General features: G+C 39.6%; 1 protein-coding gene across 1 annotated transcript; it reads right to left on the minus strand.

The window, feature by feature from the left end:
- Window positions 1-27,289, minus strand: fignl2 (fidgetin like 2). Its single transcript, XM_060936990.1, has 3 exons — window positions 27,204-27,289; window positions 22,713-22,854; window positions 1-2,339 (listed from the first exon to the last, which is right to left on the minus strand). Exons 2-3 carry the CDS (start codon window positions 22,735-22,737, stop codon window positions 292-294), a joined length of 2,073 nt encoding a protein of 690 aa, XP_060792973.1. The 5' UTR covers window positions 22,738-22,854; window positions 27,204-27,289; the 3' UTR covers window positions 1-291.
- Between the last annotated feature and the right edge of the window lie 244 nt (window positions 27,290-27,533).

Raw genomic sequence — 27,533 nt, forward strand, 5'->3', positions numbered from 1 at the left:
CCCCTTCTGATAAATGCCTAATATTTTTAATTTCTTTGGGGAAAAAAATAAAGTATATGTTTATTTATAGAAAAACAGCACACCATGGCATGTTTCCAAGACAAAAAGGTGTTCATTCTAAAATGCCTTTTCACCGTAAAATGTAATCTCCCAAAATAACCCCCCTTTTTGGCTGCGAAGTATGTAGCTACAAAAAGAAAACAGAAAGAATAAAAGCAAAAAAAGTATCCATGAGGCTTTTTACCTCTGCACAAACATAAGCAGTCCTGATTCCAGTGGCTGAACTGTCTCTTAGTGGCTATACACCTTGCTCCATTCCATACAAGTGTCCATTTCTTTGGGGGCCCCATGTGGTCGCACCTTACAGAAAGCGCTCTCGAAGTCTTTGAAGGCTGGTGAGGAGAGGGGTGCGCCAAGGCCATGCATCTGACCAGTGCCTGAAGCTGATGCTGAAGCCAGGGCTTGCTGACCGAGTTGCAGCAGCTCACATACAGAGAATCCATCGCAACGCTGCAAGACAGCAGCCAGCTCCTGTTCACTCAGACTGCAGCCATGAGGCCCAAGAGCTTGCAGCAGCAGCTGCCTGCGCCCACTTCCGTCCGGTAGGCTGACATGGTAGCGCTTGGCCATGCAGCGTAGCAGAGGCTCTTTCAGAAGCTCTGGGTGGCGTGTGGAACACATCACCAGTACCAATCCACGCTGTACCTTCTCCAACTGGACCTGTAGCTGCTGTCTGAGACCCTCATCATCCTCAAAGGCCTCTAACTCACTTAGTAGCACCACTGCTGGCTGGCGTGCTGCAGCCACAGAGAATAGCATGCCAAGAAGCTGCTCAGCTTCAGCCTTCCACTTGGATACCAACGTGGCGCCGCTCAGTCTGAAGAAAGTGGCACCAAGCTGGGTGGCCATGGAGTGCGCCAGTGTGGTCTTGCCACCCCCTCGTGGACCAAACAGTAGCACAGTTCGTGGCGGACGAACAGAGCTGTCAGAGCGCAGTACTGGCCACAGCAGTTCCTCTTCCAGAACTGCTTTAAGACGAGCATGGCCAACTAGATCTGACCACAGTGGAGGCAACGTGCAGTCCTGTAGCTCATTATTTACCACCTCCAGCAGGTGCTGCTCTGTACTTTTCAGTGGTTCAGAGTGCTTTAGTGAACGTTGTTGCTGTGGAAAACCATGCTCGGCTCCTCCGCTCTCTCCTGTTATGGCTGTTGGAGGGCTGTAGTCACCAGCTGTTCCATATGCTGGCGAAAGCAGGGGCTTCAGGCCACTGTATTTGCCCACCTCATCACTTGCAATGCCTGGCTGTGACCCAGGTTTGTTGGGCTTGAATGCTTGTGGGTCTGCATTTGTAGCAACAAACCCATTCCCTCTACATTCTGCTTTGTCACCCACACTATATGGCGAGTCTCCACCAGACTTTAAGGCTTCATAGCTATATTTCCTATAGCGTGAACTCCCGTCCCCCTCTTCCTCTTCAGGGGTCATTTCAAATGCCTTCCTCTTCAGTGAACCTCCTGTCTCTGAGCTACCCAGGCTACTGTTCTGGTAACTGTAGCTGCCTCCTACCACCGTGGGCCGTGAAGTGATGGGGGTTGGAGCTGCTATACCAGAGGGAAGGTAAGGGGGAGTTGGGTGGCCATAGGTGGGCGCAAGGCTGGTCTGGTGGGGGTAGGTGGCAGGGGGGTAGTTATAGACAGGTGCAGAGGGTGTGTAGCTGGGCAAGAGGGTGGGACCAGACTGCAGGGCATGAAGTGGTGCTGGGGGAAGTGCTGAGCTGCCTTGGGGGCAGTATCCTGACGAGAGGTAGGTGCCATTGTAGCTGGGCGGGTAGTCACTGGAGTGGGGACCACTGCATGAACTGCTCCCACTGTAGCCTGAGTCTGACAGGTTACTGCTGCCTGCAGATACACTGCCTGAGCCAGGTGGCATCGTGGGTGCTGGTGCCACCTTCAGACCATCGTGGGTAGAGGGTGGAACCAAAGGGTAAGTTGAATCAGTGCTGTGTGAAAGGGGCCAGGGCTCCAGTTCACTCTTCTGGCTGCCACTGAGAGCCCCAAAGGCGCCAGGGTCGGGGTAGGCACCCACAGTAGGGCGCTCGTAGGCTGAGTCCAGCACACCTGAGTACTTTTCAGCATAGCGCTTAAGCAGGTTGGAGGCAGTGAGGGCTGAGATATCATCATTGGCCCAGGCATAGCTGTAGGAGCCACGGCCACGTGCCGAATACAGGTCAGGTTTGTGGGCGGGTGAGGAGGTGGTGGAGGACACATCCAAATGCTGCTCGGGCCACTGGCTCAGGGGCTGGGCATGCTCCGGGTTCCAGTGCATCTTCAATAGACCTGTTGGATACAAACAACCCATGTCACAACACAGAACACTGAAGGGGCAAAATTATATGTTGGGAATTCTGGGCGGTTGTTACTAGGTGGCTCTGAGATGCTAAAATAATATTTTAACTAAAGTTAAGCCCATTTTCAAATCCATTTTAATCTTTTGAATGACGTGAAAGCTGTAGATCAGACAAAGGTACTGACTCATTGCTTTGCCCCATAGTAGTCAACCTCGTTTAACTTAAACATGGTAAAACCTAGTTGCAAATAAACACCACAAAACCTTATAAAAAGAGTAGGAAATTATTTTTACTGTGCTGCTCCAGTGTACTGTATTACTTTTTATTCTTTTTAGTGTTCAAAAGTTGAATAAGAGTACAGTTTTGTAAGGCATTTCGTTATTCAGCAACTGCCCATGATGATTGTTTTGAGTTAATATGTGTCCATTCTTTTGGTCTGTGGTCATTATTCATGCATTACAAATACAGTGGGTAGAGATTAGACCAAAAAAAATCATTGCATATTCCTTTAAATTTTGATAATTCAACTATTATGAACTATATATTTATGCATCATCTGTATATGGAGGTATTATATATTAAGTACTAGAATTTTGCCCAGCTCTAGTGGCTATTGAAGGTTGCGTTTTGTCATTGCTAGTCGATGGGACCAAACTTACACAAACACAAACACAGAAAGAAAGGAAGAAAGAAAGAAATAATATATTTGTATTCCCCTGAGTGTAAAAGGGGTGGACTTGTTCTTTCCCCACTTAGAGTGCATAGCTGCCATGTGCTAGCATCTGCAGCCCTCCCTGAGGAGCCATTGTTATCACCCAGTGTATGTTTGACTGAACGCCTGCTGTCCATCCCCTGCGCCACATCGGCTTGTCCACAAAGCAATTCTCTAAAAGCCCTGTGCAGCCAGGACAGAGCTGGAGAGAGAATGGGGAGGGAGACGGCGGAGTAAAGAAAAAAAAATGGGGGGGGGGATGGGCAAGCGGCACAGAATAGTTGTGCTATTCATCGACTGCTTCCCATGAAACACTGGGAGCGTGGAATGTCTTTTCCTCTGGCTATCTGCGGCTCTGGACCCTGTGATTCATTACGCTGCCTTAATGTTGAAGGGATGAAAGAGAGACCGATAGAATAATGACTGGGGTGAAAAACAAAAGAGAAATTTCTCTCTACACTCCATCTCGGTGAAACTCCAAGTTTTGTCCTTGGATACAATTTTTATTATAAACCATTGATCAGTGTGTTTCTGTGGTGTATGCATTTTCAGCAAGTTGAAAGAAACCACATTGAAGCCCATATTGGAAAGTGATTTACTTCTCTTTGCAGAGATAATAGCTTGAAATTCCTTGCATAACTCAGCATTATTGAACTGTCACAAACCGGCCCGAGGTGAGACCTACAACAGGAAAATGTAGAAGTAAAAGAATAAAGTCTGTGAGCCTTTATTACAGGTGGAATTTTTTATTTAATTTTTTATTCAGAAAGTTATGATTCATTATTCATACTTCTGCAAGTGTGTGTGCGTATGTGTGTGTGTGTGTGGGGGGGGGGGGCGCCCCCTGCTTTATTGCCATTTAAATCAAACCTCAGGCTAATATGCTGCGTGCGTTCTCCTTCAGGCTTTCTCCTAAACTTTGCCCTCCCCCGTTCCTCTCTCTCTCTCTCTTTCTTTCTTTCTTTCTTTCTTTCTTTCTTTCTTTCTTTCTCTTTTCTCCAGATGGTCAGTGCATTACCTTGTGCTTCATGGTAATGCCAAGGGCTTCATCTTTCCCACATTGCAAAGAAGTCCTGAATTATATATATATACACTATATGTCTAACTATTAAAAAAAAAAAATGAGAAAGAGAGCATGAAGTGGGTTTGGGGCTTGGAGTTGGAGGTCATTGTCCAGACTGCAGAAACAGTAGACGTCCTGCAGGACATTCCCATCTGCAGGCTGGTAGAAGCAGAGCTGTGTGGAGCCCAATAATGGGGCCAGTGTGTGACAGAGATGGATGGCAGCCCAGGGGAGCTCATAAAACCTGCAGCAGGGAGAGGAGGGGAGGGGAGGGGAGGGGAGAGAGTGGACAGCAGGCACACTGGCCAGTGTGTGTGTGTGTGTGTGTGTGTGTGTGTGTGTGTGCGGACAAGCCTTGACATTAAGCAACTCAGCCGAGCAGCCAAACTGCTGTCCACTCCATCAATATACACGAGGTTGTGCACACCGGATCCCATATGCATGCACACTCACACACGGACACGCTCTCCGGCCAGAGCGCCTGCTCTCCACTCCCCCCGCCCCCCACGAACCCCTCCCTTCCCCAGACACAATCTCACGGATGAGCCATTTGGGATGGAAGGATATATACCTTCTCCCATGAAGCGTATGATAAAGACCAGGCACTGACCTTCATCCAGAGCACCTCCACCTTTTGTCCTCTAACCTCACTGAACACTATTCCATCCAGCATTAAATGAACCGGACACAAGCTGCAGCTCGCAATTACACCTCGGCGTGTGCTTAGACCCTGCTGTAATCTGACTGGGGTTTAATCCATGCTCATGATTCAGTCATAGGTGTGCTGAAGATTCATTTATTCTAGCCCTGGAGAACTACTCGTGAGTACAGTATGGTGGATTTTAGACAACAAAATCGTTTTGTCAAAGAGCAAACAGCTAACGTGATCAGCATAAATGAAATGGAGATGGTTTACTTCAAAGTATGGTGTCTGAAATTTGCTTCTATTTTAATTTAAGCTACAAATATAGCTAAAAAGGCTTTAAAGTAAGATTAGCATTACATTATTAGCAAAGTCAGTTGTGACGAATCTTGGACACCAAACTAAATTGTTTAAAGCTAGACTGCCTTTCAGATTTTTCAAGTGTAGGTCAAAAAAAGAATTTTCCCCGACACCCAATTATTTTTGTTTACTGGACCGAAAGCCACTGAATTCAAATCACAGACTTTCAATTTTATTATTTAAAAAAAAAAAAATAGAACAATTAATGAATTTAAGGCCATGTCGCCCTAAATTCTCTGCTATTTTTTCCTGTTTCACCATGACGCAATACAAGATACTATGTCATGCATTACGTGGTGGGTTTTCCCCGTTCGTGCAAGGCATTGTGGGATACAAATTTGAAACAGGAGAGAAAAATAGAGGACGTGAGTGTGCGAATGAAACGTGAAAGACCGACTACAGTAACGGAAAGAAAGCGAGAAGAAAAGACGTTATGTTATAGACGAAGGAAAGGAAACGCAGGACCAAACTAATAAATATTGGCGCTCAGCAAGCACCTTGGTGCGATCAGCTGTTTGTTTAGCGATAGAATGATGGAACTGTCAGTGCACGGTCAAAGGTAAACCTGTACAGTAGATGGCAGTAATGTAACACTGTGGATGCCAGCTGCCGTAAAACCCAAAAGAAGAAGAAGGTAAACCTGCACATGCGCACACGGACTTCCTCTGTCTGCTTGACTGCGCGAAGCAAGTGATTTCATGCACATTATTTGCCCAGGAATCCCCTCAAATTAAATAACTTCCCAGCCAGAGAATGGCCTGTTTTTCTCAGATATTACAGAAATAAACATATATCACAATGACCAAATTTCAGAGGGAACTAAATTTCACCGATTTTATGAAATCGCAAGGCCATCTAGCTTTAAGGAAAGCTGTGTAGATTTCATTTCTGGCAACTATACATTGAGATGTATTATTAGATTAAATGTTATGCAGTGTCCTGTAGTGCAGCTTTCATAATTGTAAAACACTACATTAATAAAGCTCAAGCATACCTCAGCGACTCTCATTGCGGTTAGATTCGCTAACAGAGATGGAAAAACTCTTAATCTCGTTCCATGTATGCCATTCCAAACACAGCGATATCCATATGACCATCTCTGGCTTACATGTCACCCTCTGTAGCGGCAATCAACATGGGAAGCTGGCGAGTAAACACAGGCGTAGCAGTTGGATTAAGAAAAGAAGGGTTCTCTCGCCACCAGGCCCTATTGTCCACATGGACCCTTGCAGCCGCCGCTTTGTGGGAAGCAGACTCTGAGGGCCTGACGCAGCCACTCTGCACAAGACTCCAGGCCGGGTAGAGAGACAGATGTTTCCACTGACCGCCTTACTGTCTCGGTGTCCATTGTTGCAATGTCCAGTCCAGCAGACGTCCCCTTAGCCTGACAATTCTGTTGGTTCTGAGACAAAGGAGAGGGATCCTATTGTCAGAAGCCTGCCTAATTATGGAAATCTTATTAATCTATTCAACCGAGGTCCACCGACAGCTTTTGTGGTGCTCTGGGATTTATTGAGGGAGTTCGGGGTGTGTTGTGTGTGCACTTCGTATTGCGTCTCTTTTTTTTCTTTCTAAGGAGTGTGTAATGAAGATAGTGCACGAGCACTATTTTGGGGCTGACAGTGTTCGAGTTCAGCGTGGAATGTGTTGGGGAGGTGTGAACCACAAGCCCACAGTCAAACCACCTGCTGTCCAATTTTAGATAGAAGTCAATGCCACTGCTTTTAGTAAAGCAGAAGTCTTGCCTTCAAGACTCATCACTCTGAAGGCTGTTCACCAATGCTGAAGTTCTTCCCTTTTTAAAATAAACCTAAGCACTTTGTGGTTCCTCTTTCAGTTTGTTTTATTTGTGTGTACTATTAGAGAAATCATTTCTTCATCGACAGCTTCCTGACTCATGTTTGTAGCATTCCTATGTACTCACTCTTACTCTCTTTCTCCAGTTATTGTGTTTAGTTGCTGTTCCTTCTGTTCTTACCATAATTAATTTGCGCTAGCGGCACTGGCGCAAATTATTACGCTCCCTCAGGATCTTTCTACTTTCTTCTTCTTCTCCTCCTCCTAATGTCTTTTAGGATGCTATTTCTCCCTCAGTTTTCAGCCAATCACCAAATTTCACATGAAGAATAACTCTGGGCTGAATTACGCTGCTATAACTTTTGGTGCTGATCTGGATCACTGATCCGGAGTGATCCATGAAAAACAGGATTTTTTCAATCAGTTCTCTGAATTTTGTTCAGGGCAGCAGGGTGCAACTTTTCCTCACTAAGTGTCGTTCTCTATATCTTACCATTCCGGATCTATAGACTACGGTGATCAGACGTCCCGGTTTATAATGGCTAGCGCAAATTACTGTGACTTTAGTCACAGTCTCTAGATTATTTTGCCCTTGCTGTTCGGCAGTTGGTAAAAGGCAGATATTTTCTGCAAACTCAACAGCAAATAAAGACAAGATTTTTTTTTTCCCAGTGAAACTCTAGCCACATGTGCGTTTTCAAATCAGTATCTGATTTTCCAAACATGTGACTTAGTTTAACCAATCAAACTAAATTTATTTCTCTTTTTTTTTCCTAAAATCAAAAATTAGTAAGTAAAGGGTGGAAAGCAATGAATGTTGCCTGTTCCCTTACATTGTTAAAAAAAAAGAAGAATTTTTTTTGTCTAAAATGTACCTGCACTGTGGTACTCATCATACATATGGATACGTAGTTACTATGACAACTAACATGTTGATATACAGATGCGATTACGGCTCAGATTCGTTCATTTGCAATTTGGAAACTAAAACTCTAAAAATCTGATTTAAGGAAGAAACCAGATTTGCCCTGTTGTATGGAAAAACAACTTAGTCACATCATCTTCAAATGCTTAAAGCTAGACTGCCTTTCAGATTTTTCAAGTGTAGGTCATAAAAAGAATTTTCCCCGACACCCAATTATTTTGTTTAGTGGACTGAAAGCTACTGAATTTGAATCACAGACTTCCAATTTTATTATTTAAAAAAAAAAAGAACAATTAATGAATTTAAGGCCAAGTGGCCCTAAATTCTCTGCTATTTTTTCCTGCTTCACCATGACGCAATACAAGATACTATGTCATGCGTCACGTGTTGGGCTTTCTCCGTTCGCACAAGGCATTGTGGGATACAAATTTGAAACAGGAGAGAAAAACAGGGGACGTGAGTGTGCGAATGAAACGTGAAAGACCGACTACAGTAACGGAAAGAAAGCGAGAAGAAAAGACGTTATGTTATATACGAAGGAAAGGAAACGCAGAACCAAACTAATAAATATCGGCGGTCAGCGAGCACCTCGGTGTGATCAGCTGTTCGTTTAGCGACAGAATGATGGAACTGTCAGTGCACGGTCAAAGATAAACCTGCGCATGCGCACACACACACACACACACACACACACACACACACGGACTTCCCCTGTCTGCTTGACTGCACGAAGCGAACAATTTCATGCACATTATTTGCTTTAATCCCCCCAAATTAAATAACTTCCCAGCCACAGAATAGTCTGATATTTTGTAAGATATTATAGAAATAAATATATCACAATGACCAAATTTCAGAGGGAACTAAATTTCACCGATTTTATGCAATCGAAAGGCCGTCTAGCTTTACCACTTGGAATTAATTCCACCTCAGTCAAATTTCCCACTGTGATAAACTAAGCCCTTTTTTTTACCCATAACAATGTTACTCTTGCAGCAGAACGTGTGTGTACAAGCAACTCTAGTTTTCTGTAACGTGAGAAGAGCAGGCCAGAAGCAGTTTCACAGCTCCCGAGGGGTCCACAAGCCATCTCTCTCTCCCTCTTTCTCTCTGTCTGCTTTTGTTTTCCTGTCTCAAGGAACAAAACCTGCTTACATGCGACATGCCTTCTGGGATAGGCGACCATTAAAGTTGGCAGAGTGTGGAGAGAGCTGCTTTGAGTGCGAGCAGGAAGAATCAATCCAATCAAACAGGATCGCTCACACACTCCACACACTCCTTCCCCCACATGTCCTCATAAACCACCCTAAAGATGGAGACACACATATATATATATATATATATATATATATATATATATATATATATATATATATATATATATATATATATATATATATATGAGTGATTCCACGCTTATGGGTACTGAAATGGGGACATGAACTTATTTTTAAAAATTCACCTAAAACCATTTCTTTTTTTACCATCAGGTCACAAAACATGTAATCTTTAATGAATGATATGTTAAAAGATAACTTTAATTTTCTGAGATGTAATAAAAACATATTTATATGCCAAAGTCAAGCCTATGAGTTCCAAAATGATGTCTGTTACATTACTTCTGTTACGATTGTCCATCTCGCGTCTGTTACAAATTAATTACAATCTAGCTATATACCATGTTAATCTTATTGAAAGAATGTGTATGTTTATTCTACTACACATGTTTATTAATTATATTTGCTAAAACATCACCTTCCTATGTTTCAAAAAGTAATTCTACATTGTTAAAATTGAGAATATATATGTCCACAACACTTCTGTTACGTTCTGACTTTGGCATATAAATATGTTTTTATTACATCTCAGAAAATTAAAGTTATCTTTTAACATATCATTCATTAAAGATTACATGTTTTGTGACCTGATGGTGAAAAAAAGAAATGGTTTTAGGTGAATTTTTAAAAATAAGTTCATGTCCCCATTTCAGTACCCATAAGCGTGGAATCACTCATATATATATATATATAAAACCAAATTTTATTTAAAATCCGTATGTCAGTTTTTAAACAGCACTAATTATAATTTAACCTCAAGAGACCCCAAGAGAACAGTATCTGAGTGAAAATGCTTGAATGAAGTCAAATTTTCCACATGTTTGCAGCTCTCCTTGTGGAATACAGTTCCTAAATGTCATACAGGAAGCCCTTTTTTGGACAAAGAGTTCAGAAACAGGGATTAGAAGCAATATGGAAAAAAAAGTTGCAAATAGTAAAAGAGAAGAAGAAGAAAACAGAGGGAGGTTGGGTTGTTTACATGAATTGATCATTTCAGAGCTCGAAAGATAAGACAAGAGCCTGAGCTCCAATCATTAGCTGATTTATATTCAGTTCAGATGTTGGAGAATCAATGATGTAGGCAAAAAAGACTCTACAGGACTTTTAAGTATGAAGCGAGAGTGTGGAATGAAAGTACAAGTATTTTTTAGGATTTACATCAACTTTGCTTTCTGACCAAAATGAAAAGGCATATTTAATATCTATTAAAAAAAAAAAAAGCCCTAGTGGAGAGCAGGGAGACTTGCGACAAGTTTTCAGCTTTTGTAGATCGCACGAAATTCTTCGCAGGTCGTGTCACACACGCATTGCATTAAAGAGTATGTACTGTACCCTCTTACCACAACATTAGTTTCTCAGCTTGTCACATATACTGGCCTTCAGGCTTCACTTTTTCTGTCATTATGTTTTATGGAGAGACATGAGACATTGACAGGAGACATGGGACGTTATGGTGGGAGACGGGACAAAAATAAAATACCTAGTCCTACATGTTTAATTTTTATTTATTATCTTATAAACTTGTAACATATGAACTATATGAATACACAGTGATAGAAAAATGTCAGTTTACGGAAAACCTGATGGGACAAAACAGTCCCATTCTTAAGAAGGAAAAAGCTAGACTGCCTTTCAGATTTTTTAAGCGCAGGTCATAAAAAGAATTTTCCCCCAACACGCAATTATTTTTGTTTAGTAAACCGAACGCTACTGAACTCAAATCACAGACTTCCAATTTTATTTGTTTTTTAAAAATAGAACAATTAATTAATTTAAGGCCACGTGGCCCTAAATTCACTGCTATTTTTTCCTGCTTCACCATGACGCAATACAAGATACTACGTCATGCATCACATGGTGGGCTTTCCCTGTTTGCACAAGGCATTGTGGGATACAAATTTGAAACAGGAGAGAAAAATGGAGGACGTGAGTGTGCGAATGAAACGTGAAAGACCGACTACAGTAACGGAAAGAAAGCGAGAAGAAAAGACGTTATGTTATATACGAAGGAAAGGAAACGCAGGACCAAACTAATAAATATCGGCGCTCAGCGAGCACCTCGGTGTGATCAGCTGTTCGTTTAGCGCCAGAATGTCAGTGTAACTGTCAGTGCACACTCAAAGGTAAACCTGCGCATGCGCACACAGACTTCCTCTGTCTGCTTGACTGCGCGAAGCGAGCGATTTCATGCACATTATTTGCTTTAATCCCCTCAAATTAAATAACTTCCCGGCCACAAAATGGCCTGTTTTTTTTTTTTTGTGAGATATTACAGAAATAAACATACATCACAATGACCAAATAATTCAGAGGAAATTAAATTTCACCGATTTTATGAAATCGAAAGGCCGACTAGCTTTAATTCCTAACAAATCACCAATTCACCAGCATACATTACACCATAGAATGGAGGTGGATTGTGAAGTAGAAAATACAAGTTTTGGTTGATGAAAATATTGAACTGCACAAACCTTACTGCAGTGTCCAACTTCATGGCTCCAAAGGAGGTAGGTTACTCTCAGGGGCAACATCTAACTTCTGATGTCATCTAAAACCTGATTGGTTGAAATTAATTTATGAGAATACAAACTGTCCCAAGTCTCCCTCATCCCAAGTCTCCCCGCTCTCTCTCATATTGTTTATCTTATATGATGCTGGTTGCACTGGTATATCCAATTAGATCATTTTGCCTACCTTGTTTAATTCTTTTATGGTTTATAGATGATACCAAGTCACACCTAGAATCCATTACACTACCGTTCAAAAGTTTGGGGTCACTTTGAAATGTCCTTATTTTTGAAAGAAAAGCACTGTTCTTTTCAATGAAGCTCACTTTAAACTAATCAGAAATCCACTCTATACATTGCTAATGTGGTAAATGACTATTCTAGCTGCAAATGTCTGGTTTTTGGTGCAATATCTCCATAGGTGTATAGAGGCCCATTTCCAGCAACTATCACTCCAGTGTTCTAATGGTACAATGTGTTTGCTCATTGCCTCAGAAGGCTAATGGATGATTAGAAAACCCTTGTACAATCATGTTAGCACAGCTGAAAACAGTTGAGCTCTTTAGAGAAGCTATAAAACTGACCTTCCTTTGAGCAGATTGAGTTTCTGGAGCATCACATTTGTGGGGTCGATTAAATGCTCAAAATGGCCAGAAAAATGTCTCGACTATATTTTCTGTTCATTTTACAACTTATGGTGGTAAATAAAAGTGTGACTTTTCATGGAAAACACAAAATTGTCTGGGTGACCCCAAACTTTTGAACGGTAGTGTATAATGTTTGTAGGGTGCAAAATGGAGGATTAGGCTACAGCTACATTCAAACCGACGCAGTCTAACATCTGCAAATTCAGAACTTTGTCTACAGTTGACGGTCATCACACTGTCATTATTCATTTAAATTCACACAAATTTAAGCGAATTTTAATAAAATCAGATTTGAGTAAGTGTGTACGAAGGAATGTTGCACATCTGCTTTTAATTTTGACTTGTATTCAGAGATGTTGGGTTTTTGACCAAAATTGGAGGCTTCTGCAGAAATACGGTACTCTGGGACCTCAAATACAAGAAAAGAAATATGTTTCACTAAAAATAATTTAGAAATATTTTATAACTTATGCAAGGTTATTTATAAAGATTATGTTAGGTCAGTAAGAATCCAGTCTAAAAGCAGGCAAACACCGATCTAATACAATGCATGTTAAATCAATAAATAGTAACTGGTTTTAGACGGTGTTTGTGTGTCTTTTGCCGGTAACCAGATTAAAAAATGCAAGGACTTGTGATTGAGATGTTCAAAAGAGAAGCATTTCAGTTCAGGACAAGCTGTATTTAAAATAAATAAATAAATAAATAAATAAATACACTATATAGCAGCAAATTTCACCATTCTTCAAGTAACATTCAGAATATGTGATTATTTTACATGTATTTCTTGGCTAAATACAGCAGCTCGTAAGGTTGTAAGGCAGGCTGGAAAATAATCCCAAAGTCCAAGCAAACGCACCTCACACAATACCCAGTCATTACTTATAGGCCATGTCTAATTGAGCATTGCTGAGAAAATTATTATAAATCTATGCATTAGTCACAGCGATGTGATCAATCAAGGGAAACCCAATCCCTGGGCAGCGTTCACGCTTTCTCCCCGGAGCTCATCTGCTCTTTCTTTTCATGGCCCTAAAAAGATGTAATAACAGAAGAGTTGGAGGGCTCTTACGAGTTTTCACACCTGCTGCCCAGCGCCCTCCCAGACGTGCATGCATCTATTCACACAACCCATGTGAGATCCCTAGAGGAGGGAGCCTATCTACTGAAGTGGCAGTGAAGGAGCTTCTCTATCCTCACTCTCGCCCCACCCCTCCCTCCCTCTGCCAGCTCTCTGTAATCTCGTAGCTTTTGAAGGCATTATCACTCCTCCGTAGGTCGCACTGTAAGTGCATGCAGGCATGTTAGATCATTCCTGATTAGCTACTAGAACCACAAAACCATGATGTAAGCGACTTGCTCTGAGAGGAACACAGAATGATAAGTGCACTCCTGGAGCATTTTGCGGCGTAGCATATGATCACAGCACCCATTAAGATCCATTTAAAATATTTAAATATCAGGCAATTATATTTATTTATTGAAGCTATTATTATTATTATTCCTGAACCCACAGAACTAACCGTATTTGCATGTGATTTGTATCATATCAATGTCATTTTTTCTAGTTTTAACCTTTTGAAAGTTATTATTAATTTCAAGTTGACATTGGGAAAATCACTGATTGAAAAATATATATCTACACTCACTGGCCACTTTAATAGGAACTTGTTCTTGATTCTAAGATTCCTGTTCTTGGCTGCAGGAGTGGAACCCAATGTGTTCTTCTTTCTGCTGTTGCATGCTGAGATGCTTTTCTGCTCACCACGGTTGTAAAGAGTTGCTATGAGTTGCTATGTCCTTCCTGGCAAAAGAGCTCGAACCAATCTGGCCATTTTCCTCTGATCTCTCTTATCAACAAGGCATTTGTTTCCACCCACAGAACTGTCACCCACTCGGTTGATGTTTTTTGTTTTTCGTATCATTCTGTCTAAACTCTAGAGATGGTTGTGTGTGAAAACCCCAGGAGATCAGCAGTTTCTGAAATACTCAAACAAACCAGCAGTCCATCTGGCTCAAACCAACACCCATGCCACAGTGAAAGAAAGTAAGTCACACTTTGAGATCACAATTTTTCCCGTTCTGATGTTTGAACATCGTGAACATTAACTGAAGTTCTTGATTTATTTGTATCTGCATGATTTGATGTATTGTGCTGCTGTCGAGGGATTGGCTGATTACAGAACTGCATCAAACAGAAGGTGGCTGTATGGGTGTTCCTAATAAAGTGTCCAGTGAGTGTATATATTTAACAGTTATTCCACAAAATCGAGTCGTACATGAGCTGATAGCCGACGAAGCATGTTGCACCGAGTTGGCTATAATCCATGTACGACAAGATTGAGTGGAATAACTGTTTTATTCTATCCACATTCACCGGATTTTGAGAAAACACAGCATTTTTATTTTTTGCAAATTCGATAAATAAAAACTTTGCTATAATAATAATAATAATAATAATAATATGTAATCCTTGATAAATAAAAATTTAAAAAAGATGTGTTCTGACTATCAAATACTTTCATTTCATATTTTGTTGCTTTGTATTTTTTGGGGTTTTGTTTTCAAGTAGATTTTTTATTTCGTCCTCGGTTGGTTTAGCAACACGCTCCACCATTTTGTTTTTCTCTACTCACAATATATGAGCTGATATCCTGGTAGTGGAGTAGCCAATCAGAGTGCGTGACTGCTCATATCCAGCGAATGTGGATAGAATATAAATATATGACAGTAGCAATTTGTGAAAAATGCTATAATAATAATTCTTGAAAAATGAAAAAAAGATATGCTCTTACCATCAAATACTTTTATTCCATATTTTGTTGCAGTTTTTTGTTGTATTTTTTTGGGATTTGTTTTCGAGTAGAGTTTTTATTTCGTCTTCAGTTAGTTCAGCAACATGCTCCACTATTTTGTTTTTTCTCCTTCTTTCACATTCTTTGGCGGTAGGCAAACCAACTTAAAGGTGCATTACTGCCACCGACTGGGCTGGAGTGTGGAACAGGCGATACTGGGGAGGAAAAAAACAACTATATTCTTTTAGCTATTTCTGTTTCTTTTAAATTCTTGATAACAAAGCCGCCATTTTGTTTTTCTCTACTCACGGTATATGAGCTGATATCCTGGTAGTAGAGTAGCCAATCAGAGCGTGCGATTGCTCATATCCAGTGAATGTGGATAGAATAATAATAACTATTTTATAGTAACTTTGATAGTCGTTGATATTTATCGCCATCATAACATTGTGAAATATAAATAAATGAAACCGGAGGCCTGGAGGATACAGTATGGACACATTACAGTCCAGTCCATTGAACCCCATTTTGAGAACTAGAGTGCTTTCAGAAAAAAAAAAAATTCTGTATGGATTTTGTACGTTGTACATATTGAGAATCTTCACACGTCCTGCATTTGAATAAAATTACATCATCGACTTATGTTTTTTTTAACAAAATGAGGGATTGAATGTACATGCTTTAATGTTGATGATTCTGTATGTGCCACCTTGTAGCTGATGATTAGTGCTCAGCTGCATGAAACAGCTAGATGCATTGATAGATGCTCATAATTTTAGACCCCCCCCAACTTCAATCTGCTAATTTGTGTCCACAAATGGCCAAAAGCCAGGCAACCCCTCCCCTTTAAGAAAAACAGGGTCCCTATTTTGTGTGGCTGCAGGCTAGGTTTAGGTCATTGTGTCCACTAATATATCAAAGAACAGCTGTCCTAAGGCTCGGTGATGACCAATCACCCCCCTCCATCTGTCTCCCTACCACCAAATCTCTCCTCCATCTCCCCCTTTTCTTCCTTCATCCCCTTATCTGAATCCTTCTTGCCCCCTCCGCTTCCAATCCCACCCTGCATGCTTCATTCCCACTTGGCTAAATCCTCTGCCCTCTCTTTCGCTCTCTTTGTTTATTTATTGACTCTACAACCGAGGGGGGATTTTTCTGTTTGCGCGGCAACAAAACGAAATGTGAGCGGCCCTAAAATTGGATCCCCGAGGCACTACGTGAAGAAGTAGTCGACTTGATGTCTATGCCGTAATTAGGAGCTCAACGTATGGGGGTGAAACTGCAGCTCTACAGAGATGAGGCAGGCAGGCAGGCCACCCAAATGAGTCAGAGCCTTAATTAGGAGCGTAATTGCAACAGCGCTGGGCCTTAATGAGCTCTCCGGCATGACAGTGAGTTGATGAGAGAAGTGCGAAGGAGAGTAGAAGGAAGGAGAGCTTCTCTTCTTTCCCCCTCCCGTCACCCTGTTAGCTCCCCATCCCACATCGCACGCACCTCCGTGAGGGCTAATTAAACCCCATTCACACTCGCCACTAATGACCCTGCGCTCATTCACACAGACACTTCAGCATGGCGCCTGTTTACTCAAGGGCCCCTCCAGAGCCGTATTCAGCTCTCGGTCGCTCTCGTTAGGGTTGTTGGAGGCATCTGAGATGTACCACTCATCCAGAAGTACCCAGCATGCCCCCTTTCCTCAGAGTTTCAGAGCTTTAATGACTTAACAGATGTAATCAGAGTGCTTCGACAGGCCTGGCATTTTTTTTTGTGTGTGTGCATGTGTGTGTGTGTGTGTAAGGCAGAAAAGAAATGAGGTCATTGTGAAGAAGAGGTGGCGGCTGTATTCGTTTCGCTCTTCAAAAGCAAAAAGGATCTGCTGGACAGCGGGCCTCTGAGCAACAAGAGTTAGGGCACTTGTGAGCTGCTGGCCTGGGACTGATTTAGGAGCGTGTTTGAAGTGCAGATTACAGATTCTTTGCACCAAATCCCTACAGGAGTATCCGTGGCCCCAGGAATCGCTCTCAGATTTCCTTCAGGTTTGTCTGTTTAAAAGTGTAAGTAGAGGTAATGCACATGGGCGGTGTGAGGAGACAATGTGTAGAAATGGCTGGAAAAGAAACTGAATGTGTGTATGTGTGAGAGAGAGAGAGAGAGAGAGAGAGAGAGAGAGAGAGAGAGAGAGAGTGTCCATGCATGCAAGGGTGTGTATGTGGAAACCACTAATGTCTGTGATATGTGGTCAGGAACAAATCCTGATGGTGGGAATGTTCAACTGGGCCACAAAGAAAATTCAAGCAAGGATGTGACACTATTCACATGTGTACCACACGGGCTGGGCTTTCTCATGTGTAGCTTACAGGTGGATATAGCACGTCGCAAGATTTTAAGAAATACTCCAGCGTGTTTCAGTTTGAACACCAAAGGAATAGCAAAGGCAAGAATTCTCTGTATTGAGAAAAAAGAAAGAAAGAAAGAAAGAAAGAAAGAAAGAAAGAAAGAAAGAAAGAAAGAAAATTCATTTCCTTGGAAGTTACTAATTATGAAAATCTAAAGGTGATGATACACGGGGCAATTTTTTGGACAATGTTGCCGACAACGTGCAACCAGGTGAGACTAACTAGAGCAACAGACAATTGACAACAACCAATCAGATAAGAGCAACTCAAAAAAAAAAAATTATGAGCTGCCCATCACTTTTAAAGTGCCATTCCACCATTGGATGTATTCTTTGGCATAAAATACAATATATTTTATGACAACATGACTAGACAGAGAAATCTTTTAGCTTCAAAATGATATATCAAACATAATTTTTTGACAACGACAAGTATATTAATTTTGCGACCAAAGTCACCTACCCTTTTAATTTCCGCGCGGTAGTGAAACGTGATGTCATCGGCAGGTTCCCCTTCTTGTGTACCACGTGTCGGTCTATTTTTAGACCAGGAAACCCCCAAAGTGAGAGAGTCATTTCTCCTTGTATATGGGGGCCAAAAAAATTGCGAAAAATTTTGAGTTAATCTTTCAGTTAGCTAGATTTATTGGTATTAGCTAGATTTATTGGTATTATTTTTATCGCGTTCTATCCGCCATTGCTGATAATATGTGCCACGTCTTATGCCAAAGAATACATCCAATGGTGGAATGGCACTTTAACTTGACGCAAGAGAGCTAACGTTATCCTGACATAGCTAGCTTTTGCTAACTTTCAGCTAACTATGTTAGCAAAAATCACCGCTAGTTCACTAAATCCCATTCAATCTCTGTTGAGTGGTGGTTAGCTAACGGCATTTTACACTTAGCTGAAAAAAAAATCAATGCCTTAATTACAACCTGAGCCATAAAAATAAAAATCTGTTGGTTAAACATTTCATGAGGTAAAGTCACCACTTTGGGTTTACACAGAACAACTTACCGTCATAAAAAGATACAAGTCGTCTGTCTTTTTCCTTGCTCCACTGCTGGAGATGCCACCATCTTTGTTGAAAATTTCAGAAGCTCTCAGATGGTCATGTGATTCGCTGCTAGCACTCTGATTGGATGATCTTAAAAAGTTGCCCAAAACGATCAGAATCGTTCAGATCGTTCAGAAATGACGTTGCCCGATCTCAATGGGAAAGTGTCGAAGCACAATTGCTCCGTGTATCATCACCTTAAGGGTAGTTGTGAAATTAATTTTTTTTTGAAAAACACATTTTTAAACACATCACTTTTACACGGTAATGAAATATCCGCCTTTCGCACAAATTCTCCATCTATAAACCTCGAAAGAACGAATTACACATATATTTGCATGAAAAATTTGTGACCATGCTCTATAAAACGTCCATAAAAGTTTATTTTGTGTCACAACAGCTTCCCTTAGACATTGTTTATTTAAGTTATTCCATAAAATCAAGTCGTACATGAGCTGATCGCTATCGGCTATAAGCCGTGTACGACGAGATTGAGTGGAATAACTGTTATTCTGTCCACATTACTGGATTTTGAGAAATGGAGCATTTTTATTTTTTGCAAATTCGATCAATAAAAACTTTATACAAAACGTCCGATAAAATCATTTCCGCTTAGAATGTAAGCAAACCGGCGAAATGACAGGAGCAATTTGTGAAAAATGCAATAATAATAATAATAATAATAATAATAATAATAATTCTTTAAAAAAGATACGTTCTTACTATCAACTACTTTTATTACATATTTTGTTGCTTTTTTATTTTGTATTTTTTGGGGTTTTGTTTTTGAGTAGAGTTTTTATTTCATCCTCGGTTGGTTCAGCAAGACGTTCTGCCATTTTGTTTTTCTCTACTCACAGTATATGAGCTGATATCCTAGTAGTAGTAGTAGTAGTAGTAGTAGTAGTAGGAATAGTAATAGAGTAGCCAATCAGAGCGCACGATTGCTCATATCCGGTGAATGTGGATAGAATAAAAGTGATTTTGTGATGAAACAAGCTTCAGGATGTGGAAATGTGTAGAAATTCTTGTCTGTGGTCATTAAACAGGAGAGGAGGAGAAAAAAACTAGAACACAAAAATCAATTTTACTATGCAATCGGTTACAATTCTCTCTCTCTCTCTCTCTCTCTCTCTCTCTCTCTCATTAAATTATATGTAAACTGTTGAGTTATAATCAGAACATATCAGGTGGCGTGAAAAATAAATGACCGTTTAGTCCTAGCCTAATGTCTTAAGGAAGGAATCTGCATGTGTTTAAGTGGTTAGAGTGTAAACATGAGGGATATATAACACCTGCATGTGCAGTCCTAACATTCACACTACATGCTCAAGAGCACACACACACACACACACACACACACACACACACACACAACGCACGCGCACAAGAACAGCCTGTTCTCATCAGCGCATGGCAACACAGGACGAGCAGGCTCTGTCCGAGTCCACAGGTCAATTCAGAGTGGGCTAAAAGGCTCAAATATGATGCCTCTCTGAGGAATGCAAGCTATTCCACCAAGCGTTTGTGACATTCTTACAAATCAATACCCAAACTGAGACGGCTTGTGAAGTAAAAAGTGAGAGCTTTGATTTATTGAATATATGAAATATATTTGTGACATCCTGCTGTGTTTATGGCATTATAACGAGGAGGAAAAAGAATGCTTCCATTGCAATTATGTCATTCTGGGCGAGAGAAAAATGTGGCCTGTCGAGAACCGTTCAGTAAAGAACCATCCATCAGAATGACTAAAATGACAAGTCTGGGCTGACGCCAGTAAGTGAATTCCAGCGTAAAAGATGCTCTGAGCAATTACAGCCTCGCTAAGTTTTAAAAACAAAAACGAGCTGATAATTACTAGGACTGATAAATGCAACACACACCTTGTCTGATGCCATGCTTCTTTGAATTAACATACAACACAATCCTGTGTGCATGTCATTCTCCAGTAAGTGAAAAGTACAGTATTTCAATTAAACAATATAAGAAGAGTTTGGTTCCAAAACGCAATATATCCAGTTCCATTGTTTCAAGAAAAATCACTTTTTCTGATTACGGGACGTGATAAAAGGAAAACCACTGTATCCTGTTTTAAAATTTATTGACCAACTCCTTAATGATAATAAACTTAAAAAATGAAATCCAGAACTAATTAACAGCTTTTAACTGAACCAAGTCATTAATTTTTTTTGTCAAGTCGCTACATATCCACACCGTGGCATTTTTCCCCAAAATGCTACATATCCCTTTCTATTTAAAGTGTATTTAACTGTGTTCTTTCATGACAGATTATTTTATTTTATAGATTATTTTATCAAAATTATTCATATTTCAGCATGAAATTGTCCAGTAAATGCGAGAAGTGATTAATCGATTTCCTACTTCATGGGCGCAGCCATCTTAGAAGACTTCACGCCAATAGCAGCCTCTGATTGGACAAATGGATATGTCTGGTTTTGAGAAAAATCAGTGATGGTGCTTGTTGCGTTTTGGAATGAAAGGCTGTAATGCAGTGTGTAAATCAATGGCAGATATCATGTTTTGGCGAAAACTGAATATGGTCCGAGTAAGATATGATAATTGCCGATGGTTTGGTGGCGGGAGTTTCAATTTTTCAAATTTGCCATTTATCGCGTTTTGGAACCAAACTCTTCACAACGTGAGCACGACAAACAGCTCCAGGACACACATCCCATCCAAGCATCCAAAGGCCTCTGTTCATTATTATGGAATTACATCTCCAATTGATCAGATGTGGCGTGGCGGTTGGATTTCTCTCCCTCTTTTCATGTAGCTGTCACTCCGATAAAGCGCAGAGGAGGTGAGCCGGAGAGTCGGGTTAAAGCGGCTCCTCAGGCTGCTCGCTGAGAAAAAAAAGCACCATGCTGGCGAACAAACAATGCTGTTTTGGTGAGGGAGCTCAAATGAAGAGCGGCACAGAGGGAGGGGGTTGTGGAGATGTGGAACAGGGACTAAAACTGGACATGTAAGTTATTAGGTCGACCGAGTGGACAGAGCAGGGGAAACTGGGAGGGTGAGAGGGATTTGTGAGATGACACTGTCAGAACTGCAGGGATTCTACTGCTAAAGTCATCAACGAACCCCCCTCCTTACCTCCCACACACACACACACGGATACACAGAGACACACAACTATACACCCTTTGCTTTTTCCCTCCAGCATGCACACTTTGTCAGATTAAAGATACGCAAAATTATTCTATCCACATTCACTGAATATGAGCAACCGTGCGCTCTGATTGGCTACTCTACTACTAGGCTATCAGCTCATATACCGTGAGTAGAGAAAAAAATGGCGGAGCACATCAAGTCACTTAGTTATCAAGTATTTAAAAGAAACAGAAAGAGCTAAATAAAAGAATATAGGTGTCCCGTCCCCCCCCCCCCCCCCCCAATATCTCCTGTTCCACACTCCAGCACAGTCGGGGGCGGTAATGCACCTATAAGTTGGTTTGCCAACCGCTGAAAAAAGAAGAAAAGAAAATGGCGGAGCGTGTTGCTGAACCAACCGAGGATGAAATAAATACTCTACTCGAAAACAAAACTCCAAAAAAATATATCTAAAAAAGCAACAAATTATGGAATAAAAGTATTTGATAGTAAGAACATATCTTTTTTATTTTCAAGAATTATTATTATTATTATTATTATTATTATTATTATTATTGCATTTTTCACAAACTGCTCGTGTCATTTCGCCGGTTTGTTTACATTCTAAGTGGAAATGATTTTGTCGGATGTTTTGTATAAAGTTTTCATTTATTGAATTTGCAAAAAGTAACAATAAAAATGCTCTCTTTCTCAACATCCAGTGAACATGGATAGAATAAAAACAGTTATTCTACTCGACCTCGTCGTACATGGATTATAGCTGACTCGGTGCTACGCGCCTCGTCGAGTATCAGCTCATGTACACTCGATTTAGTGGAATAACTCTTAAATAGTAAATTAATCCTATACGGCGTATTCATCTTATTTGTTCTGTGTTATTGATTTTCCACCTGGAGTGTCGCAGCAGCAGCAGCAGGACCTCAGTCCAAACTTCTCACTACAAGCAACATATGGAAATGATGTTAAATATAAAGCATGCGTGAACTTACTATAGGGAACAATAGGACTCAGCATTCTGCGGACGTGGTCTGGTTTAAGGTGACACTTCTGCAGAGAAAGCCAGATTAGCGTCTGTGTGTCTGTAGTCCATCACCGGCTTGTGCTAGGACATTACACATCCAGATCCACTTCCTGGGACAGGACGAGACACGGTTTAGCGACAAAAGAGATCTAATGCACTCAAACACCGGTGTGTATTACGCTACTACGCAAAATGACCAATGTTTAATCAACAAATCCGACTCCAAACGGAATCTGATAGTCATGGAGACTTGCACTCGGACTCGCTCCCTCTGTGGGCTGGACACACACAGGGGGTATTCATTAAGAGCCTGCACGTAGGCATTAAGCTGATTGTATGGCTGTGTCCAGCCTCTAAAGAGGCCTTTCTAAATCTGCCTCACAAAAAGCCCCATGCATACCACAGTGCAGCAGCCAACCGCAATAAAGAGAGCACTATCGCAAGACTGCGCACATTTCGAACCACGCTGTTCACACATCTCACCACTCGCTTTACAACCCACATTTTCACTTCAACACAGTAACACATTTTTCCCCCTAAAACACCTAAGTGTAATAAAGACAAACACATTCAATAAATGAAAAATAATAATAATAATAATAATATGCAACTAATAAATAAAGGTTATTAATATTAATAAATGATTCATTCATATGAATCCAACTGACTTGAAGGGATCCGATATAAACATAATGCTGAGAAAACTGAAGCTCTAATTTGTATTTCCCTGAAATTTAAGTGTTTTGAATTTTGTTAAAAATGCAGATAATGTGTAATTTTAAGAACATTTAAAAAATCTTTAATTTTTTAAACAAAAGTAATTAAAGAAAACTTTAATGGGTTTTAAACATCAACAAATAACCCAAATTGATCAATTCTCATCAAGGTACTGATGAAGCTATAAATAGAGAAATGTATATAAGCATCACTTACAAAGGAAAAAGTTCTCATTTCTGATTTACTGACACTTTTCACATTTATATCATGTTATTAAAAAAGCAAGCAAATTAAAAGTGATTGTCCTGTGTCCACGAAATAATAATAATAATAATAATAATAATAATAATAATAAAAGCTCTATAACACTGAAAGACTGAGATAATATACTGAGAATTAAAAGACTATTATTTTACAACAAGACAGTCTAAAACACTGAGCTCTGAGAAACTGACACTGAAATTCCCCTGTAAAACACTAAAAATACACAACAATTAACTCAAACACTAAAATATAAAAACACTACTCAAATGCTCAAATAAAAAAAAGCCCAAACATTACAATATAAAACACTGAACTTTAACACTAAAATATAGAACACTGCTCAAAGACTAAAAATAATTCAAAACTGAGCTTAAACACTAAAATATGAAACATTGAACTCAAACAGAAAAATAGAAACGCTAAGATCTAAAGCAGGAACCTCACACACTAAAATAAAACACTGAACTCAAATGCTACAATATAAAACACTGAACTTAAAGGATAATAAATCGAAAACAGAACTTAAACACAAAAATATTAAGCATTACACTCAAACACCAAAACACTGAACCGAAACACTAAAGCATAATACAAAGCTTGAGTACTAAAATATAAACACTGCGATCTAAACTACTGAGCTCAAAGACTAAAATATAAAACACTCAAATATAAAACACTGAACTCAAGCACTAAAATATCAATACTGAACTCAAACAATAAATATAAACACTTAGATCTAAACCACTCTGCTCAAAAACTAAAATATGAAACACTCAAATATAAAACTTAAAAGACTAAAATATAAACACTGAAAAAGAAGAAATAAACACTTAGATCTAAACCACTGAGCTCAAAGACTAAAATATAAACACTGAACTCAAACAATAAATATAAATACTTAGATTTAAACCACTGAGCTCAAAGACTGAAATATAAAACATTTAAATATAAAACATTGAACTCAAAAACTAAAATATAAACACTGAACTCAAACAATAAATATAAATACTTAGATCTAAACCACTGAGCTCAGAGACTAAAATATAAAACACTCAAATATAAACACTGAACTCAAACAATAAATATAAATACTTAGATCTAAACCACCGAGCTCAAAGACTAAAATATAAAACATTCAAATATAAAACAGTGAACTCAAAAACTAAAATATAAACATTGAACTCAAACAACAAATATAAATACTTAGATCTAAACCACCGAGCTCAAAGACTAAAATATAAAACACTGAACTCAAACACTAAAATATAAACACTGAACTCAAACAATAAATATAAACATTTAGATCTAAACCACCAAGCTCAGAGACTAAAATATAAAACACTCAAATATAAAACACTGAACTTCAAACACTAAAATGTAAAGCCTTGACTATAAACACATACCTCAAACACAAAATTATAAAACACTGAACTTAAACACTAAAATATAAACACTGAACTCAAACAATAAATATAAACACTGTGATATAAACCACTGAGATTAAAGACTGAAATATAAAACACTCGAATATAAAACACTGAACTTCAAACACTAAAATTTAAAGCCTTGAGTATAAACAAATACCTCAAACACAAAATTATAAAACATTGAACTTAAACACTAAGCTTCAGAACACAACACTCTAAAGGACCAAAATTTGAAACACTGACATCTAAAACACTGAAATTGTGCCTGTCATGATGATAAAATATGGGTTTGTGATCATCAAACACAGAACTGTGATGAATGAATTGTGTTTGAACTCTTTACCAGACAGTAAATATGTAAGCGTGGTACAATAAACAAGGTCCTAGCAGCTAAATACCTGAGAAAACAAAACGTCTTGTACTTTCCTGATATTATTACTCCATTAAACACTCCTTTATATCGCAATAATAATAAACCAAGAATAATAAATGAAACATTTTACTGACATAGAAATGTCTGAATGTTGAATGTCATGCTTAAATCACAACTACATCAAATAGTCAAATCAGCAAATAATCATGGAACCATAATTACGGAGTCCTTAAGTAACAGTGTAAGTAGTATGTAGTGTAAGTAACAGTCTTAATACTTAAAACAAAAAACAAAAACACAGAGGGCGAAACCAGTACTTTTGTGAAACGCTACACTCGAGCAGCTCGTCTTGTGGATCTCAGGGAGGAATGCGGTTCCCTTTCAAGTGAGAGCGCAGAAGAGCTCACACATGAATGAAAAATATTACATAATCGTGCCAGTCAAACAATGTGGCTTCTCACGCTGCTTCTGGAAGCCACTCGCTCCGCTCTGACACGCTATACAGGACAACACACACTTCCTCTGGCATTAAAACATTCAATCAGTCAGGACTGTTGGATCATAAAGCACTGTTTATCGATGAACTCAGAAATATAGATGGATCTTTAGTTTGCACTTTGGTGATTCCAGTCCCTTTCATATATATATATATATATATATATATATATATATATATATATATATATATATATATATATGAAAGGGACTGGAATCACCAAAGTGTCAAATATTTTGCGTTCAAAGTTCACATATTTTGTGTTCAAATATTTTGTGTGATATATCACACAAAATATTTGACATTGACTCAATGCAAATAATTTATGTAGCTTAACCTGTAATCTAAATTAACATTTATGTCAACGTCGTACAACATACAATCACTTGCGAACATTTTTTTAAATTGATCCAACTTTTTTGTGTGTGCAAATTGCATTGAAAATGTCAATATGTGCAATACCACTTCACATAGATATTTATTACTTTTTTCTATATTTATTGCTATACAGTTGCACTCAGTTTAATGACAGCCTTACATAGCTCTATCTAGTACTCTCACTGTTTATTTGATATTGTTATAATTTTGTATTATAGTGTGTTTTTTATTTTAGAATGTATGTTGTTTCATATATTTGTAACCCCCCCTTTAAAAAAAAAATGTCTATGAAGCTGACTCATGGAAAACGCTCAAGAATTCCAATGTACCTGTACTACAGTGTATTTGCGCAAATGGCAATAAACTCTAAACTAAAGTAAAAACCTTGCATCATGCAAATACTACAGGAAACATCCATGCACACGTGGCAAAAATTTTGACATAATTTCGACTTTGGCTCATTTTCTCAGACGTCTGGGAGAAAGTTCAGAAGCTTGAGCCCTGACACTGTTCTATCTGGTCTCTCCAACTCCTGAAACACAAATGCAGACTTCTTCAAGCTGAGGAACTTTAAACAGTGCTCGTGAGAGAGTGCATAAACTGTACCTGTGTTCAGGAAAGGAGAAAAACAGTCAAATTCAGAAACCAGAAGGTGAGGAGGTGCGAGAAGAACTCACACAACACGGCATATTTTCGAACCAACCCAAAGCTCAGAGCATGCTTTCTTTCAATGCAACCTGAATCAATCAATCTATCAGGTAAAGAAAAAGAGAGAGAATGGAGGATGGAGAGAACCTGACTTACCTATTCATGCCTGCATTTCTCTATCAGATTCAGAACAGACAGATAATCCCTGTTAGTGTGTGTGTGTGTGTGTGTGTGTATACACGGCTACGTTTTTCCAAGTACGGACTCAATGCCACACTCTCTCTCTCTCTCTCTCTCTAGTGACAACACACACACACACACACACACACACACACACACAATTCCCTTCCCCCACCATTCCCAACCCCCTCTCCAACCTCCTTCAGTCCTTTTTGTTAAAAGTATTTAAGCAGAGAGAGAGAGAGAGAGAGAGAGAGAGAGGTGGGCAGCAGAGTGGGGGACGCTAACCAATCACAGAGAAAGCAC

The sequence above is a fragment of the Neoarius graeffei genome, chromosome 13 (genome assembly GCF_027579695.1).
Source record: "Neoarius graeffei isolate fNeoGra1 chromosome 13, fNeoGra1.pri, whole genome shotgun sequence".
Classification (NCBI taxonomy): Eukaryota; Metazoa; Chordata; class Actinopteri; order Siluriformes; family Ariidae; genus Neoarius; species Neoarius graeffei.